Here is a 21,359-nt window from a genome sequence, read left to right as displayed (position 1 = left end):
CTATTAATATGGCCACAATCCAGAGCACTGGTATATCAAACGAGCAACAGAAACTCTCATTCATTGTTGGTGGGAATGCAAAATGATACAGCCACTTTGGAAGATGGTTTGTTAGTCTCTTACAAAACAAAACATTCTTTTATTATGTAATCCAGCAATCATGCTCCTTGATATTTACCAAAAGGAGTTGAAAACTTAGGTCCACACAAAAACCTGCCTATGGAGATTTATAGCAGCTTTATCATAATTGGCAGTGCTTGGAAACAATCAAGATGTCCTTTAGTAGAGGATTAGATAAATAAATTATGTTACATCCAGACAATGGAATATTATCCAGCACTAAAAAGATATGCGCTATCAAGGCATGAAAAGAGATAGAAGAATCTTAAATGCATATTCTTAAGTGAAAGAAGCCAATCTGAAAGGCCACGTACTGTATGATTCCAACTATATGAAATTATGGAAAAGGCAAAACTATGAAGATGGTATACAGATCAGTGGTCATCAGGGGCTGGGGCAAGGAAAGATAAGTAGGCAGAGCACAGAGAAATTTTAGCGCAGAGGAAATATTCTGCATGATACTAAAATGGTTGATTTATGTTAGTATACATGTGTTCAAACCCATAGAGTAAACACCACCAAGAATGAGCCCTAATGTAAGCTATGAACTTTGGTTGATAACTATGTGTCAATATAGGTTCAATTGTGACAAATGTACCACTCTGGTGGGGAATGTCAACAGTAGGGAAGGCTATGCATGTATGGGGACAGGGCTATATGGGAAATCTAGGTAGTTTCCTTTCAATTTTGCTGTGCACCAAAAACTTCTCTATACAAAATAAAATCCAAAGAGGCTTGCAGATATAAAGATTCCACGATGAGAAGTATGGATTAGGGGAGAGAAAAATAGAGAAAATAAGGGGCAGGGAGGCTATCAAAATACATTCGAAGGCAGCGTAGGGCACAAAAGAAGGGGGAGGTTCGTTATCAAATTTAAAATAAAGAAATTAAATTTGGCTAAATTGAATTACGTGTTGAAGTAAGTCATTGACAGAAGAAAAATTGCTTCTTTTAATTTATGAATTTATCAAATTAACTATAATTGTGTGAGGGTGACAAAACATTGAAGTAGTTACATTTAGAAAATACAAGTTATGGTAGAAATAGTGTCAGTCACTTTTTGTGGGCCAAATCACAATTAAACTTCAGGCAGACAATATAAAAACCCAAGGATAATTCTTAACATATCCAACATATAATTCAATCTTGTCCCATAGTAATCATTTTTAATAACATTGTTTTATTTGGAAATCAAAAAAAATACACTTATTTTTCAGTTTGGAAGTTGTACAAGATTAATATTTTTTGCAAGATTTAGTATATAAGAGGCTTTCTCTGAAAACAAACCACTTTTAGAATTACGGGCAAGGTTCTTAAACTTTCTAAATTTCCTCATGTACAAAATGGGATAATAATAGTGGAGAAAATACATCCCTTTTGCAAAATGCCTTGCACTTAGTAAGCTCTCAGTAAATGTTAGTTTCCATTAGTGTTATTAATATAATTTCAATTGACTATTATAGTAAATACATGGTTTAAATACTTATTAAGCTAAAGATATACTTAGAATGTACTTTGAATTCCACTTGATTAACCAAATGGGATTCAAAACTATGATATTGTAGCATGAAAGAACAATGGATATTCACAAAAGGTATCACTAGAATCAGAATGTAAAAAAGCAAATTTCTGTGTAGACAGAAAATAAGTTTTGATAAATAGAGTTTGAAAATACATGAAGTGTAGTTTATGAAAACTGTATATAGCTAATATGAGAATTAATGAGATCTTTGGTTGAACAAAGTAGAAATTTAACAGTGCTCCAATATTTATATTTAGTTACTCCTGCCATGAAAGACATATTGATGATTTTGCTCATTTTTATGCAATGGGCAAATGACAAAAATCTAAAGCATACAAGAAAAATTTATGATCTCTGATAAACTTTAAGACATTACACAAGTTGGAAAACCCATGCTCACATCATACCAGTTTTATAAAATTAACAAATACTGATTTCAAATCCCAAGGGAAATCTATGTCATATTTATTTTCCATAGACATCTAGTCATTTTTACCATAAATATTAGGAATTCTTTCAAATGAATACTTTTCTAAACATTCACATTAAAATGGTCAATACAATTGTTTTCTTTAACTATCTTTTAAATATCTTTCCAAGGCTTGATTCATATAAAAAATGATTTTTACAAACTAATACATGGACATAGGTAATTTATATTTTAATGTTTTTGAAATTCTATAGAAATATGATAGAAGCAGAAGCCACTCTAAAATATTTTGCTCAAAAACATAGATTGAATTTTATGTTTTGCTATGATCCTAAAAAATTTATTATGGCTTTTAAAGTAAAAGGAAATATAATCCTGCTAAATGTTGTAAGAAGAGCTCACTAGAGACCTTAATAAACATAGATTTTCAATGATGAATTTATATTAATATTTGATCCCTCACATGATTTACCTGAGAATGTGTATCTCTAACCTTTATTGCTTCCTGTTACCGGTTACTTCATCTCTGACTTTATACAATATCTTGAGTTTGGGTTTGAATGTAACTATTTAATATCAAGCTCCTTTAAGATGATACATTTCCACTTGCTGTACCCTATCTCTCTATAGTATTTATACATGCGTAATGTTTAACATGTAAATATATGCTTATTGGTTACCATTGGTTTATCATTATTTGATGCAGCAAGGTTGCAAGTGACCCTAGAAATTACCTGAGAAATTATTTTATGCAATATAATAACGCCTAGACAAGAGGTCAAGTAAGTGGGGAATTCTTTGAGTCACATGTAGTTCATTTCCTCACAGAGCAAACAGTTCCACGGCCACTAATTTCCATTTTTCAGGCAACTTTTTCCTATATTGGGCCCTATATCTGCTGGTTTTTTGCACATTGATTTAACTTCTGGAGTTATAGACTATGGAGAAAAAAAATTCAGTTTTAATTATTCATTTTATTTCTTCAAGTACTTGAAGATAACTATTCTTCCAACTATCCTCCTAATTTATTCTTAAATATTCCTCCAGAAGTCAAGTTCTAATTATACTAAACATTAAACAATACATAAAATCCTACTTATTTATAATAATATTTATCTAGAACAAATCATGGGAGTATATGTTCCTTTTTCCTTTCAGAAAATCTAGTGAGATATGTAGTTCTTTCAGTTCCTTGGATACAGAGACTTTCTCATTTATTTATCTGAAACCAATTGTCATCACCATAAATTCAGCAAAAAGGGAGCCATATGGTTTATGAACAAAAATGGCTTAATTGCTTTGTAAGATAAAGTTCAGATAAGGGAAAGGAATATTATCAAATCTTAAAATGTTTAAAAGATCTTCCGATAAGTGGACATAATTCAACTTTTTGAACTTAGATAAATAATATTGAGGAACTGTAGTCAAAACAGCAGGAGAAAAAGAAAAATATCACCTTTGATCTCTGAATTTCTTCTGCTACTTATTAGCACTGTCAGCTGATATTTAGATTAACCAGCCACATAGAATCATCTGACCCTTGACACAGATAAATAGTCATTTGACAACATAGAGGTTTAATTTGGGATTTTTCCCCTGAGGTAAAAATGACTGCCCCATAGGGATCCCAAGGATAACATAACAAACTTACTAGCCAGATACTTTTATTTACAAACAGCACATTCCAGGGCATATTAAATTTAAGTAGATATTACATTGAGAATTCTTCATTTCTCCACATATGCACTCATAAAGTTTACATAATATAAAATTGTAACATATATTTGTTTAATATATAATCACAGGAGGACTTTAGATACTTGAATATATTTTTCAAATTAGAAATAGATTTATTCAAAAGTTGTGGAAATTTGGAAAAATCTGATTTTACCAAGGGATGTTTAGGAGATATTAGCAGGAGATTGCAATTTTGAAGAAAAATTTTTTGAGTATGTAAAATTACTGTGCACATAAGAACAATAGGAATAAAAACAACTCAAGGTTATAGAAAAGGACTAATTCTATTCCTTAATGTTAGGTTATTATGGAATGGAATGTCTCATTTCCTTCAGTACTAAGTTTGACAGTTGATATCTCTTGACATTTCACTTTGACACTTTTTTTGTGTCTGTGTGAAGGTACATCTTCATTCTTTCAAATGCACATTTTGGCTTGTGATTATCTTTCAAGATTTTTAGAGCAATTTTTGTAGAAACATGCATAAATCAAAAGTGCATGTTATTTTTTAATATGAGTTCCGTTGTGGAACCAATACAACGCAGACAACTTGAAATATCAATGAAGTGTTAGGGAAGGGTGTGGCTAATGAATGCACATTTCGTCGATGGTTTGAGAAGTTTCATTTTGGTGATTTTAATCTTGAAAATGAGCCATGTACCATGTTTCCCTGAAAATAAGATCTACCCATAATATAAGCCCTAGCAGGATTTGTAAGCATTTGTGCAATATAGGCCCTACCCCGAAAATAAGACCCAGTGATGGGCGTGGCTATGCAGCATATCTGCACAACCCATGCATTTCATCATGAAGCAGGAAAGAAGATGAGCAGCCCTTCTTATCTGCTCCATGGAGCTCTATTGCTCAACATGAGAGATTGGGGCCAATGGTTCTAAAGGAAATAGAGTTGCAAGAAATTCAGGATGGAATTCAGGGTTTGGATAGTTATGATGATGTTCCAGAAGAAGACGACTTAACTATATTTGAATAAATGTAGCTTGTTGTACCGTAGTTATAAAAAATAACACATCCCCTGAAAATAAGCCCTAGGGTGTCTTCTTGAGGAAAAATAAATATAAGACCCTGTCTTATTTTCGGGGAAACACGGTAGGTTATCTGAGACTAAAGTGGACAATGCTGATCTGAAAGCTGTAGTGGAAACAAATCCATTGCAACCTACATGTGAATTAGCAGCAAGGTTTGATGTTGCTATTCCAACAATATTGGACTGTTAGGCAAGGTAAAGAAGCTGGATAGATGGGTCCTGCATGAATTAAACAAGCATCAGAAGACAAATCGTCTTGAAGCTTGCCTGTCTTTGCTGTCACAACACAAGACTAACCATTTTTACACCATATTGTTACATGTGATGAAAAATGGATTCTTTTTGGACCACAGCAAGCATTCAGCACAATGGTTGGATAAGGATAAAATGCCAAAACACAGTCTAAAACCAAATATTTATCAAAAAAAGGAAATGGTGTCTGTTTGATGGTCCAGTGTTGGTATTATCCACTACAGCTTCATGAAACTTGGTCAGTCAATTACAGAGGATGTCTACTGCAACCAATTGGACGAAATGATGAGGATGCTTGCGATTAAGCAACTGAGATTGGTCAATAGAGACAAATTCTCTTGCAAGATCACATTGCAAAAAACCAACACTGCTCAAAATACAGAAGCTGGGCTTGGAAACCCTCCACTGTATACACCAGATTGACTACACTGCTTTCAGGCTTTGGACCACTTCTTGCATTGAGAATTGAAAAATATTCAATTCTCAAACTGTTGGAAAATGTCTTTCATGATCTCATCACCACTCACTCTACAGGCTTCTTTGCTGCTAACATAACAGGCTACCCACTAAGATGGCAAAACTGTGTTGATAGTTTAGGCACATATTTTGATTAATTGTACTGTTTCTTGTTTGAGATATAATAAGCTAAACTTTTGATTCAAAATTGGACATTTCATATTTAATAACCTAATACAATGGTTGTAACTGTTGTCAATTACCAGGAATGAACAAAACATAAATACAGGTTGAAGAGTAGAGAACACAGGCCGGGCGCGGTGGCTCACGCCTGTAATCCTAGCACTCTGGGAGGCCGAGGTGGGCGGATCGCTCAAGGTTAGGAGTTCGAAACCAGCCCGAACAAGAGCGAGACTCCGTCTAAATAGAAAGAAATTAATTGGCCAACTAATATATATAGAAAAAATTAGCAGGGCATGGTGGCACATGCTTGTAGTCCCAGCTACTTGGGAGGCTGAGGCAGTAGATTGCTTGAGCCCAGGAGTTTGAGGTTGCTGTGAGCTAGGCTGACGCCACGGCACTCACTCTAGCCTGGGCAACAAAGCAAGACTCTGTCTCAAAAAAAAAAAAAAAAAAAAGAGTAGAGAACACAGCAAAATCCTGGACAATAAGCAAAATCCTGGATAATAAAATTTAAAATTACCCACTTTCAACTTAATTTTCCTGATAACTAAAGACTTTCTTTGAAGTTTGCACAATACTCTTGGCAAAAATTAAAGGGGATTAAATTGTGGATATTTTTAGAAAATCTCTTAAATATATAACGTCTAAAAATAAAATAGAGAAAACTCCCGTGAACCAACAAGTAGAAGAAAGTGGAAATATAGCTGTTGACCAGCAAAGGTTATAATCTAAACCTGAGAAGGAGGCAACTATTACAGCGGTTTGTTTCCTTGAGTTTCAAATAGGTCTCCTCTGATGTTCTTCCAATCTATTCATGAGGTATCTTCAACTTTCTGATTCCTTTATGGGAAATACCATTGATACTGTATTTATATAGTTTAAGGATATTAAGTGGTTTACTATAAATATTAGCACAACATATATTATGAACCATTGGACCCTCCTCTTTAACAAAGACTATCAATATTTTTTAACTATGTGTTCTGTGAGCATTATAATCCTGCCTATAATTCTATTATCTCTGTAAGAAGCCATTTTGTTGTTTAAGACATTGACTGCCACACTAGAAATTTTTTTTTTTTTTACCCCTTGGGGCCATGGCGTTTTATTACAAAAATGGAATAAAAACTTTGAAAAGAAAACGATCCTTTCTAATTTAATGAAAAATATGTTGTTTTTATTGTTTTCTACATGTGAGTTATATGCAACGTGAAAAATAGTTCACTTGGCTCCTAAGGTACAGACATGTGAGTTACATATGCTTCATGAGGCCCCAGGCTCAAAACTAGCATGAGTTAAATACAACTTACATGATAGTCAATGTGTTAAGGCTTACAAATATGTTTACTAAGTCAAATACTTGTAATTTATACTGAGGCATCTTTTGGTTGGAGACTTTTTTTTTTTATGGTAATGTAGGTTGGCCTTTAATAAATTTGCCTTATATATAATTGAGTGACAAGCTTTTTTTCCTTTATTTTCACTGATAGAATTAGTAATCCTAAAAATAACTGTTGTTTCTCTAAGGATAAAATGGTTAGGCTGCAAAACACTATCATATTAAGTACTAACAATTTAGTATTCCATGGTGCCTATGAATGCTCAAACAATATAAGCATCAATTTATCATGACACACATCTCTGAGTGTTCATTTCTATCGGCTTCACACCGCAGATTGAAACATATTTAAAAGCTTCTTACCAACAATTGTTTTATCAACCAAAATTATTAAAGATGAGCCTAATAGCATAACCACCTATACACTCTGCTGCCAACTCAAAATTTCAAAATTATATCAATCTTAGCTTTCCCCTGTGAACTATTATTCGTGAATTCATCTAAAACTCCTTTAAATCATCTATAAAACCTTCACAATAAAAGAACTCCTAACTTACAGGAATGCCACCCAGAACTAATGTAACTGAAAAGCCTCTCTGTAAACTCCAGTCCAATTCAGCATACAAACCTTTACTCCTGTCTTGCCATGTGTGCTAGGCACTATCGTCTAATATAAACTCGCACTCCTATGCTCATTTTATTGATGCTATGGCTAAATATTAAATAGTAAATATCTTATCAGAGCCAAGATTTAAATATAGTTTTCCTAATGATTTCTTCTTAGAATTTATATTTCCAAAATGGAGCTGTCTGTTTTATCTATTCATCTTTCTCCCCATTTAAATTAAATATCAAAACTTCCAATTCTAAGTTATCCATAATCGATAACTATAAATTTTTAATTTTACATTTAAGTGTCAATTTTATTAGTGAAATTTAATTTGACAGCTTAATACCTCTGAAATCCTTTTTCTTGATTTGGGTACAAAATTGAGTGAAACTTTGAAATCTCGGCCTTTAAACTTGAAGTTTTACCTTGATATGGTTGAAAATTATGCCATGACTTTGTTAAAAAATGGCTTTTAGAGTCTTGTTTTACAAAAAGAACCTTATAATGTTTCTTGGACATTAAACAATACTCTGACAAAACAACATTTTGATGACTTGAATACAAATGAATCAGAAACATACGGATTGAATTTTCCTTGATGTATAAGCGAGTTCGAATAGAAGAGAAAAAAGTCATTGGCAAAATTCATTCTGAGTATTGCCAAACCTAAAATGTCTGAAAACATAGAATATTTTTTTAAAGACATTCTAATGAACCCAAAAATACTATCTTTGTTTTTCCATCTCTAAATTATTCTATAAACCCAAGTTTGAAAAAAGGAATTAATTTACTTGGAAGGTTTAAACTATATAAAGCATCAAACAATGGAAAATTATAGTGTTTAGGGGAAAAAAACCCAAGTCTTAAAAGCTAGCTTAAGTTGCTATCTGTGTAATAAACTATGTGCATATGTCTGTAGGAAAAAATCATTACTGTAGATTTATTAGCCATGTTAATAAAGACTTAATAAGTCAGATAATTAATGTACCTTGATAATTTAGAGAACTGAAAATCTTACAATAAATTAAGACAGATGTAAGCTCACTCATTTGCTATTAAAAACAAAAATAGTACTTATTTTTTCATAGAGGTTTATTAACCACCATGAGAGAGTGCTTGAAAACTTTGAAACTGATTTTACACATTTGGATATAAAAATCTTGTCTGGAATATATAGATTTTGCCATTAAGAAGCAGCAATGTATTTTTGGGTTTTTTTTTTTTTTTTGCTCATATGTTTTCTTTATTTTGCTGAAACAAACATATGGAGCTATGAGAATTATCTGTTCAGCATAAAAATAAATAAAACACTTAAACTCTCTTGCCAAATCCATTGCAGTTCATTTGTCAAATTTCTAAAAAGAGTATTTCACAAACTGACATATTTTCCACAGGCTCTCTGAGGAATCAAAATGCTACTTTTTATTTCAGCAGCTTTTTGATTTCTAAAATATATTTAGGCCTCTTTGCTATTTTTTTCTTCACAGCGGCAGGAGAAACAAAATTTAATAATACACATTACTGACTTTCTATTTTCCTTATGATTGAAACTAACTGCTTTACTGTGGGTTTTTTCTACAAAATCCTGCTCCTATGTTACATCAAACTGGTTTAGTTATCAATGACCCAAAACTCACAGTTTGGAATGTCTTTTTAAGAGGAACATGGTGTCAGTGTGGCAGGTGGCCTAAGACAGGCTTTCATATCACAAACTCATTCAATGATCAGTCAAGACATTTCTGATACCTATAACCTGCATCATGCCAAGCAATGAAGGTACACTGTGAACGAGAAACACATCTCATCACCTCATGAAATGATACTCATTCAAATATGTAATCGAGACAGTGTTACTGTGATGGATTAAAGCAACAAGACTAGTTCTTTTATGACTCATGATCAAGCTACAAGAGCATACTCTACTTAATTTAGATTTCATGTTCCTTACATGATTTGTCCCCAGATAACTTTCCTAATAGTGTCTGCAACCATATTTTCTACATGAAAGCTGTTCTAACCAACTCTGTACTAACTTTTTCCAGAATATACCATGCCATTTTGTCATTCTACGCATTTCCTCACTTTGCTTCCTCATACAGGAGTAATTTCTGTTACTACCATCACTCCCCACTCTCCTGTGACTCCCTCCCTCTTCATCTCTGGTTCTTAAACTTCTACTCAGCTGACCCAGCTTAAAAGGCATCTCTGCCATGGTTCTTTTGGCTCTGTCCCAGTTGTCCTTAACCATGTCTCTTCTGCTTTCCCATAGCGTCTTGGTCGTATCACTGTTTTTAGCATTGGAGTTACTTTATTCTTCCTACCGTTAAGTGCATATATCTGTCTCCCAGAGTATACTCTCTTTTAACCTACCATTTTACGTTCATATGTACACAATAATTTTATGTTGGACAAATGAATAAGTGTCAACAAATGAATTTGAAAGCAAACTTTACTGAGTATCCTTCTTTCATGATTTTTAATTCATTTTGCTGAGAAGTAAAAATATTCAGAATCCTTTACTGCACATAGAAGATGGTCTGTCGGCTCTGAAGCAATGTCACTGTGAGAACACCAGCAGTTGTAAGGAGTGAGGCTTTAATAAACTGAAGCATATAATTAATTCATATTTACAGAAAAAATGTCACATGTATATTCTTGATGAGGTTGCAGCTAATACAAGTGAGGTACCATGAAGATCCTTTGCTTTCCTAAAGCCATATATGCTCCACTTCTGACTAAAATCTGTTTTAATTATTACTTAAATGCAAAAAGCCAGCTTGCCTAGCACATTTAACCATTTTAATATTCTTCATATTAGGCAATATTACTGAGATAAAAGCAACAACAGACCGTACACCTCAAACCTAACCCTTAAATAATTTGGAAACCTTGAAAAGAGTGAAATATTGATTTATTTCAGGCTCCAAAAAAGATGAATAATACAAAATATTTTGTACTATTTATAACATAATAATAATTTAGAGTAAAATTAACCATGAAAAGAGAAATAAATCAGGGAGAAAGGGTAAGTCAAAATATAGAATTATTCTCAGAGAGAAAAATATAAATCAAAAGCAAAATAGAAGGTAAGTTATGTAAATAGGAAAAGATTGAACCAATACAAGAGAAAAAAAAAAAAACAAGAGTGAAACTTCAGAAAATTCACATAGGGCAGGAGGCGAGATGGAAATTAAAAGGAAACAGGCTGATCATATTTCGTAGATTCCTTAATTTGTTTAGTTAGACATTTCAAGCATATCCCCAAGGAGAAGACTGAGTGAAGCACATACCACTAATTTGATTTTTCTTGTTTGGACCACATACCAGGGAAGAAACGAGTGGCTTACCCCACAGGGCCGATGTCCCAGTCAAATTTCTGACCATAAATGTACAGTACTTTAACATTGTAAGAATTCTTGGAAGATGATTTAAATATGTGCTTTTCTCAGTCTCCAACTATAATGCTTGAACTCTGAGGATCCTTAATGATAATCTCAAAGCCATAATTGGAAAATAACCTATAATCCAAAATATTTGAATTGTTTATAAAAATTTAGCATTGCAATTGAAATCCATGGAAAAGTCTGGATTTGAGGGCAGAGGAAAGTTCTGAAACGTTGTCTATAACACTTAGAGTAAGACCTTTCTTTTTGTAGATCGAGATTTGAGGCACATAAAGCCTTCACAAGTCTAACCCTATAATATATTTGATTAGTGTCTGTCAACTTCATTCCATATACAGAATCCTTGGAGTCACAACATGGGTTATGGTAGAATCCATAAGCTGTGAAACTAATTATAGGTAAAACACCACCACCATGAAGTCTTAGTGCTTACAATGATGAACCCCTTGAAAGAGGTTGAAGACATGTCCAACTTTTACTTAACTCTGTGGTTCAGTAAGCAAAGTTTTTGTGTAATACAGCAAGAAGGAATGAATGATACAGACTCTAGGTTTAATGTTTCTCTTGCCTGATTCTGCAAAAAACTAAAAGCAGTGAAATTAAATAAGGTACATTCACCTATTAATTGTCTTTTTAAAACTTGTCTTCCCTAGGTCTGGTTATGACAATTGTAGGGTGTGGAATAAGAACACACGCCAGATCCACATGGTGTATTTCTAAATATTTAAAAATTACCAATCAAGCTAACACACCGTTAAATTTTGTTTTATCTTCTTACCATGACAAATATAATTCTAAATGGCCTGAAAGTTCCAGATTTGAATTTCAAATGTTTGGACTTTGTGAGTGATCTAAGGCCAATAAAGCTCTGAATAAATTGGCCTTGGCTTCTCTGGCCTTCTGACCAAATGTGCCAAGGTCCCTCTCACCACAGTTCTTGCAAATTCTGTTCCATTTGTCTGAAATGCCTGCCCCCAGCTTTTACCCCTAATCACATCTTTTTTGTCTTTCAGATTGCAGCTCAAATCCACTCACTGGTCTATATTCACAAGTCCACTGGGCTCTTCTCAGTATATAAAGATACACATTCACTAACATCACTGTGTGATTACTACCTTGTTCTTCAATCAACTGCAAGTCTCATAAATCCATCTGCATTTGCTCCCACTTGTATATCCAGAATCTAGCCAAGTGCATGACACATTAGTAGGTGCTCAATGAATACTTGTGAACATAAGAATTACTTCTGGAGCTTCTTAAAAGTGAGGATTTCCTACAGATCACTACCACGGGGTGATTCTGGAACAGTGGAAAGACTGCAATATGTTAACACCTAACTTTATATTATTTATATTATATTATTTTCTGCAGCTTTTGGTGCCTGTTATTCCATCCCCATCCTTCTTACCCCCATGCATTATTGGTAGCTCCTTTGTTTTCCTAGCACCTTTATATGTAAATTTATTTATTTATTTATTTATTTATTTATTTATATTTGCCCTTTTGTTAGGTTTTGAGATATAATTTCATGTAGTAATATTCACTCTTTGATGTATAGTTCTATAAATTTTTACAAATTATATAGTGTAACCACCACCACAATCAAGATATAGATCCATCACACTTCATATATAGCTTTCTTTTGATATCATTATAATAGTGCCACTTGTTTACATATAGGTCTTCAGCACCAGACTAACAATATCTCGAGAGCTGTAGTGGTACCTACTTCTTCTTCACTCCCCTACTCCAGTGCCTGACAATAACTATGTTAAATCAATATGTTCTAAATTGATTCACTAATTAATACAGTATTACACTATCCTATGGAATGTGCTAACTTGTACATCATAAGTATAAAACATATATTGGGTAAATCACTCAAAATGCAGTAACTCTCAATGTGTCAAAATAAGTCCCACAAAAAAAATATATGAAATTCAGCACTTACCATCCCCTGTCTCTGCACAGAGCTGTAAGCCCAGATTGTTCTGTGGATTAATGACCCAGTGATTGCTGGTCACAGTGATATCAAAGACAAGCCAACCCACATCTAAAGCTTGGACCTTTCTTGTGTCTAACAGGAACAGATCTGCATCCCTAAGGAGAAAAAGAACAACAAGGAAAAAAAAAAAGTCAAAGGTTTGAATGAAGATCATCATTTCCTATACTTAAGTGAAAACATTCCGAAAGCACTCTTTAAAATAACAGAAGTTAATAAAAGAACAAGTGACTCAAGTGATGAGTAATAAGATGCAGACCCTTTATTGCTAAGCTCTTGATCCGAACCTGGTGCAGATTAGTGATATCTATCTGAAAGTAATTTCCATTTTCCTGCTTCTCACTGGCCTTTCCAAACTGACTTATTGTTCTTAATTTGGTCCCTAGCCATCAATGTTCCCCCGAAACCTCCATCTGTAAGCAGCCCTCAAAACAAAGGATTAAACTAAACAGAGACAGAAATGAAAGTAGCTGCTCCCGTTTGGATGAATGTGGATTTTCAAAAGGATGGAGCACAGGCAGGATATGATTCAAGCATCTGTCTGAGGGATAGCTTTCTAACATTTTCCATTTTTTATTATATAATTATTTTATGGCTACCAAAGGCCAAGAGAGGGTCACAGAGTGCACCACTGGATTAAGGGATAAAGCCTCTAAATTGAGCGGCACAATCTGCCATGACTTGCTTTTACATCTTCTACAAGTATAAGTGCCCTGGGGATAGTAATGGCTGTGAACATGAACTTGCGCGTTCTAGGATATTCTGCACAGTGTTACTGTTATTAACCTTTCTGAATATGAAATTTTTTGAGTCTTAAATTTAGCCTTAAATTTACAAATGCGTAAATATTTTTGAATTATTTTATTTATTATTCCTTCACTATAGGCAGTCTCTGAGCTAAATGTCACCTATTTCTGACTTTTAATCTTTATGACAGCTCTCTCATATTGATGAAATTGAGGCTCAGAGGTTAATTGTAAAACACTGGAACTCTTTCAAGCGGAGTAGAAATAACACCATTATGCATTTTTATGACCTTTTATACTGTACTGAATTTGTAAAGAGCATATCACTTACATAAAGAAAATCAGAACTATGTCATGATCAGCTATGTTAAACACTATTGTACTGCACTTGCCATCTATCTACTCATATATCACCGAAGTCACTTCAAGGGTGGCTTATAAAATATAAAAAGCAAATTTTGAGTAAATAATACATACATTGTTTCTTTAGAAAAATACTCTAAAATCGAACCATTTGTAACAGAAATAAAGTATAAAAAATTCTCAGTCAATATTTTAGAGACTACATCTTTGTTTCTTTGTTTTAACTTGATTTATACTATTCTTTCATTAACCTAGAACAATTCAAATAATTATAATATGATCAATTAAATCTTCCAGCTACCCCACTCCAGAATTGCATATCGTTTAGAGGAAGTTTTCAGACACTTATTTGCATATCTGATACAGGACTAAGTTCGAGATAATGCAGACATATGACAAGCATATAGCCCAAAGCATCTTTTAGTTCCCAGTTGAATTTTAAGGATCCACTGTAGTCACAGAGTCATAGTACGTCAATTAAATTCTTCCTCTTCCTCCTAACTTGAAAACTCTGCCAAATAAATGGACATGAAAATAAGGATTGTCCTTAAAGTTTTGAGATATTTGGTAAATATCTCTGAGACTATAATCTTGGAATTAACTTAATCATACTATTCACTTCTTAAACAGGAGTCACATTGTACCTTGGGGAATACTCCAGTGCTACACAGCTTTCAATTGAAATATGGCAAAAAATGACCTAATCAACGCTGCGACGCTTATAATGTCATCCCTTGGCACGATATTGGGAAATACTTGAAAAAACAAAAGAGAGCAAGAAGGTAAATTTATAGAGGCAAAATTAACAAATATCCATAGGTAGTCATTAGGTGTTTTTTTTTTTCTATTATTTTTAATTTGTGCTGTCTTTTCAGGAAAAATAATTCCTGAACTATTCATGTTTAAATCTCAAAACTTTCTACCATGTCTATGAAAAAATACAGTTTCAGTTTTAATGAATATATTTAGAAAAAGCATCAGCCGAAGGACTCAAGCAAGCCCTAAATAACTGAATTTCAGTGATGCAAGTCACAGAAAGGTAAATTTAGGAAGTAACATAGTCTAAAAACTGTATTTCTAGTTCACTTCTGAAAAGTTACGGAAGTTCAGTTGATTTCATAAGTGCCACAGTTTCCTATACTTGGTCCAAGCTATTTTGTTTTTGACTAACAACTTCTTTAATTTCTCCTCTTTTCTTGAAATAAACTCTTCTGTATTATCTACAGAATAGAATATATCCTTGGGGAAAATCAAATCTATTAGTTATAAACACAATGGTAATAATTTTGTAATTTTCACTCATATATCAACTTTCATAACAGTTCCTTAAAAACAAATCTCCACGTATTCTGTGGAAAGTTAGATATGATTTCTTTCCAAGTATAAAATTTCTCCACTAAAATATGACACTTACATCACTGGGAATAGTGAAATATCCTAAGTATTTCTCATGAACAGTATAAGATAAATTTATTAGAGTTGTCTTGTCTCATCATTTTTACTTGACTTTTTAGAGAAATTCATACAACATCCAAAAAGGAAAATTATCAATAGTAATGCATTTCAAAGAAATGCAATAGAGAGAAAATACATATGTAGAAAATTATTTGTAGCAAAAATAAATTCGAAATACATTAAATTCCTTTAAATATTGTGCAATTTCAATAGTGAAACGAAAACCAAAGTCTGTATTCTAGCAAAGGAAAGTCCATGTACATAAATGTATGTAAACAAATATTTCAGAGTGGTTTGTGTAAGTTTTCTAAAGCTACCATACCACAGACTAAATGGTTTAAACAATAGAAATTTATTGTGTCAAAGTTCTGGAGGCTATAAGTTCAAAATCAAAGTGTCAGCAGAATTGGTTTCTTCTGAATTATGAAGGAAAGATATGTTCCAGCCTCTCTCCTTGGCTTGTAGATGACTGTCTTCTTCCTTTGTCTCTTCACATCATTTCTCCTAGGCTGTCTCTTTGTCCAACTTTCTCCCTTAAAAATTCTTATGCATAATGGATGGATATTTTTACAGGGTACATGTGATGTTTTGATACAGGCATATAATGCAAATTAATCAAATCAAGGTAATTGGGGTATCCATCATCTCAGGCATTTATCATTTCTTTGCACTAGTAACATTCCAATTCTAATTCTACTCTTTTAGTTATTTTAAAGTAGACCCTAACTTATTGTTGATTATAGCCACTTTGTCATGCTATCAAATATTGTTCATTTTATATAATTATATTTTGCACCCATTACCCATCCACACTTTATCCCCCCTCTTACAGACCCTTCCCAGCCTCTGGTAACTATCATTCCACTCTCTGTCTCCATGAAATCAATTGTTTTTAATATTTAGCTCCCACATATGAGAGAGAACATGGAGATTTGTCTTTCTGTGCTTGGCTTATTTCACTTAACCTAATGTTCTCCAGTCTCACCCATGTTGTTTTAAATGACAGGACTTTTCATTTTGTGTCTATATAATATTCCATTGTGTATCTGGACCACAGTTTCTTTATCCATTCATCCACTGATGGACACTCAGGCTGATTCCAAATCTTGGCTATTGTGAATAGTGTTAAATAGCAATAAACATGAGCGTGCAGATATATTTTTGATATACTGAATTCCCCTCCTATGGATATATACCAAGCAGTAGGATTGCTGACTCATATGGTAGTTCTATTTTAAGTTTTTTGAGGAATTTCCATACTGCTCTCCATAGTAGTTGCACTAATTTACTTTCACATCAAGAGTGTACAAGGGTTCCCGTTTTTCCACATACTCTCTAACATTTATTATTGCCTGTCTTTTTGATGAAAGCCATTTTTACTAGGGTGAGATGATATCTCACTATAATTTTGATTTGCATTTCTCTGATGACTAATGTTGTTTAGTATTTTTCTATGTACTAATTGGTTATTTGTATGTCTTCTGTTGAGAAATGTTTATTCAGATCTTTGTCCATTTTTTAATCATATTATTTGACTTTTTTTCCTATCAAGTTGTTGAAACTCCTTATATATTCTAATTATTACTCCCTTGTCATATGGGCAGTTTGCAAATATTCTCTCCCATTCTGTGGGTTGTCTCTTCCCTTTGTTGATTGTTTCCTTGCTGTGCAGAAGCTTTTTAGCTTAATGTAGTCTCATTTGCCCAATTTTGTTTTGGTTACCTGTATTTTGAGGGTATTTCTCAATAAGTCCTTGCCGAGAATAATGTCTTGAAGCATTTCCCCAACATTTTCTTTTAGTAGTTTCATAGGTTCAGGTTTTGTATAGATTTAAGTCTCTAATCCATTTTGATTTGCTTTTTATATATGGTGAGAGATAAGAGTCTAGTTTCATTCTTCTGCTTTTGGGATATCCAGTTTTCCCAGCATTGCTTATTAAAGAGACTTTCCTTATCCCAGTGTATGTTTTTGGCACCTTTGGTGAAGATAAGGTCACTATAGATGTGTGGGTTTATTTCTGGGGTTTCTATTCTGTTCCATTAGTTTATGTGTCTGTTTGTATGCCAGTATCACACAGTTTTGGTTACTACAGCTATGTAGTATAATTTGAAGTCAGGTAATGTGATTCTTGCAGTTTTGTTCTTTTTGCTCAGGATGGCTTTGGCTATTTTAGGTCTTTTGTGGTTCCATATAAATTTTAGGATTATTTTTTCTATTTCTGTGGTGAATGTCATTGGTATTTTGATGAGGATTGCATTGAATCTATAGATTGCTATTGGTAGTATGGACATTTAACAATATTGATCCTTCCAATCCATGAACATGGAATATCTTTCCATTTTGTGTGTGTGTCTTCTTCCATTTTTTTAATCAGTGTTTTATAGTTATCATATAGAGACAATTCATTTCTTTGGTTAAGTTCATTCCTAGGTATTTTATTTTATTTTATTTATAGCTATTATAAATGGGATTACTTTCTTGGTTACTTTTTTCAAATTGTTTACTGTTATTATACAGAAATGCTTTTTGTATGATGACTTTGTATCCTGCAACTTTACTAAATTTGTTTATCAGCCTTAATAGTTTTTTTGTGGAGTCTCTAAGATTCTCTAGATATAAGATCATATCCTGAGCAAACAAGGATAATTTGACTTCTTCCTTTGCAATCTGGATGCTGTATATTTGTTTTTCTGATCTGATTGTTCTAGCTAGAACTTTCAGCACTGTGTTGATAACAGTGGTGGAAGCAGGCATCCTTGTATTATTCCAAAGCTTAGAGGAAAGGCTTTCAGATTTTCCCCTTTCAGTATCATACTAGCTGTGGATCTGTCATATATGGCTTTTACAGAATTGAGGTTGGTTCCTTCTATGAGCAGTTTTTTGAGAGTTTTTATAATGAAGGGATGTTAAATTTTATCAAATGTTCTTTCAGCATTAATTGAAACAATCATATGGTTTTTGTCCCTCACTCTGTTGATATGATGTATCACATTGATTGATTTGAGTATATAGAAACATCCTTACACCCCTTGGATGAATCTCACTTGATTATGTTGAATAATCTTTTTAATGTGTTGTTGAATTTGGTTTGCTAGTATTTTTTTGAGGATTTTGAGTCTGTGTTCATCAGAGAGATTGGCCTATAGTTTTTTATTGTTGTTGTTGTATCTTTGTCTGGTTTGGGTATTGAAGTGATACACACTTTGTGTAATGAGTTTGAAAGTATTCCATCCTCCTTGATTTTTGGGAATAGTTTGAATAAGATTGGTATTAGTCCTTCTTTAAATGTTTGGTAGAATTCAACGGTGAAGCCATCAGATCCTCAACTTTCCTTTGATGGTAGAGTTTTTATTACTGCTTCTATCTCATTACTTGTTATTTGTTTAATAAGGTTTTTTATTTATTCCTGGTTCAATCTTGGTATATGTCTAGAAATTTATCAATATCCTCTAGGTTTTCCAATTTATTGACACACAGTTACTCATAGAAATATCTAATGATCCTTTGGATTTCTCTATTATAAGTTGTGATGTTTACTTTTTCATCTCTGGTTGTACTTATTTGAGTCTTTTTCTTTTTCTTAGTCTGGCTAAAAGTTTTTCAATTATATCTTTAAAAAAACAACACTTTTGTGCTTGATATCTTATACTTTTTTGTTTCAATTTCATTTATTTCTGTTCTGATCTTTATTATGTCTTTTCTTCTACTAATTTGGGGTTTGTTTTGCACTTGTTTTTCTAATTCTTTGAAATGCATCATTGGGTTTATTTAAAGCTTTTATTTTTTTGTTGCAAGCACTTATCACTATAATATAAATATTGAATCAGAAGTTGCATTGTAGATAAAACATTTACCCACCTAAACAAGTTATAAAAACAAAGGAAGAACAATTTTAAAAACACTGTGGGTATTTGTGCTTTGATAACATAGTATTTCCAATGACAGTATCATACATGGATTCAAAAAATGTTATTTTTAAACAACATAGTGGAACCTGAAGATGATATGCTTTTTAACATTATGATAAATTATTCAAAATGTGGTTCTAGTGATAAAAATATAATGTCAAAGAGACAGGAGATAAGTTTGAAGAAAGTTATCACATATATTTTGATAGTGAAATAAGGAATATGACTATATTTATGAATAATTTTATGTAACATGTAATTTAAAGTATGGGCACAAAATCATATCAGTAAGCTATTATAGCTTTGACTATTTGAGGTACATTCATCATATGTCTATGTTTATATACAAATCCAAGTGTGTATATATATTCAAATTCCTCCTCTAATTCTTTTGATCTTTTACTTCAGTAAAAGGAATATAATTTTTATATAATTACATGATGACAATGTGTTCTCCTATGGTCAGGGATATAAAGCATGCAAACATACCTAATAGCATGCCATGCATGTAGTATGGGAAATGTTAACTTTCTCTATTATCTAGTCAGTTGAATAAATGGATTATTCTTATAAGACAGAAAAAATCTTTGACAAAGAATGTCTGATGTGAAATGAGCTAGTCTGTGATTTTACCTCTGAAAGTACCCATTATAAATCACAGAATACTAGAACTAAGTAGGGCATGAATTACTTAGCCAAATTGTTTATTCATATGAGAGTTTACAGAGAAATCAAATGATTTCCTATGATCACTCAACCAATTGGACAACCAGAACCAGCCAAATGGATAACTGAGTTTTCCATTTTCAGAACACTTTTTCTTATAAGATAGCAGCTCTCTTCATTCCCAAACCATATCTCCATTGCTTTCTTTGTCCTGAAATATCACTGTTTTTTATGCTGAAGCACTAAAAGGTTGAGCTGCTCCACTTGCCTAAAACAAGATAGGTAAAAACAGGTCCAAGGAGTAACCTGAGACATTCCACAAATCCATCCACCTGTTCATTCATGTATTTATTCTTTCAGTTTAGCATTCACTCTCAGTGGTGGTTTTATACTGTAGCACTTCAACTAAGCTGACATTACCCTATATGAATCTGGATTATGGGTGGCTACAAAAGAAATTTGAATAACATTAGTGAAGCAGTAGCTGTGCTTGTAATTGAAACCCTGCTTTGTGATCAAGTGTCATTTCAGCCTAGGCATATTGTCCAGATCTGCTGGTTCACCTTACTGGTTGTAAGGCAACCACTGGGCCTGTAGCTCCTTCAGAATCCACTAATTCTCCTTATTCATGTCCTCTGAATGCAAGGTATGCAGGCACCTCTAAGAGGAAGGATTTAGCAGTTAGAAAATCACCTGCATTATTGAAGTTGGAGGACTGAAGGTAGATTTCAGTTTGCCCTCATGGGTTTCAGGTTGTCTTCACAGCTTCTGCTTTGTCTGTGTGTCCTCAAATTTACACCCATCTTTTTTGTTTGTTTGTTTGTTTGTTTTTTGACTATTTTCCCTGTGGACCTTATGCAGTAGACTTACATAGACTATTTAGCTCCAGGATTGCATAAGATCAAAATGTCTACAATAAATCCTTACAGATTTAATTAATTAATCGCTTAATTTCCCTGGGGGAGTAAATAGCTTATCTTGTGTTTGGTTGATTATATTGGACCATGGATGTCAGTACTGGAAGGGCAGAACTTTGCTATTCCTGGAATACATGCACTGGATGTGAATTTGCCTTCTCTGCCTATGATGCTTCTCCCAAAATCACCACCCATGAACTTACA

The 21,359-nt window shown here is 33.1% G+C and overlaps 1 protein-coding gene across 1 annotated transcript in view; it reads right to left on the bottom strand.

The window, feature by feature from the left end:
• The window catches only part of BMP5 (bone morphogenetic protein 5), a 123,980-nt gene that overhangs the window by 33,962 nt on the left and 68,659 nt on the right, over nt 1–21,359 (bottom strand). Inside the window, exon 3 of the mRNA XM_012780792.3 lies at nt 13,050–13,198. Coding sequence (XP_012636246.1) covers nt 13,050–13,198 — 149 coding nt within the window. The remainder of the gene's footprint in view (nt 1–13,049; nt 13,199–21,359) is intronic.

This window comes from Microcebus murinus, chromosome 5, assembly GCF_040939455.1.
Source record: "Microcebus murinus isolate Inina chromosome 5, M.murinus_Inina_mat1.0, whole genome shotgun sequence".
NCBI classification, from domain to species: Eukaryota; Metazoa; Chordata; class Mammalia; order Primates; family Cheirogaleidae; genus Microcebus; species Microcebus murinus.
The sequence above is the reverse complement of the archived record's forward strand: the minus strand, read 5'-3'. Positions and strand labels throughout refer to the sequence as shown.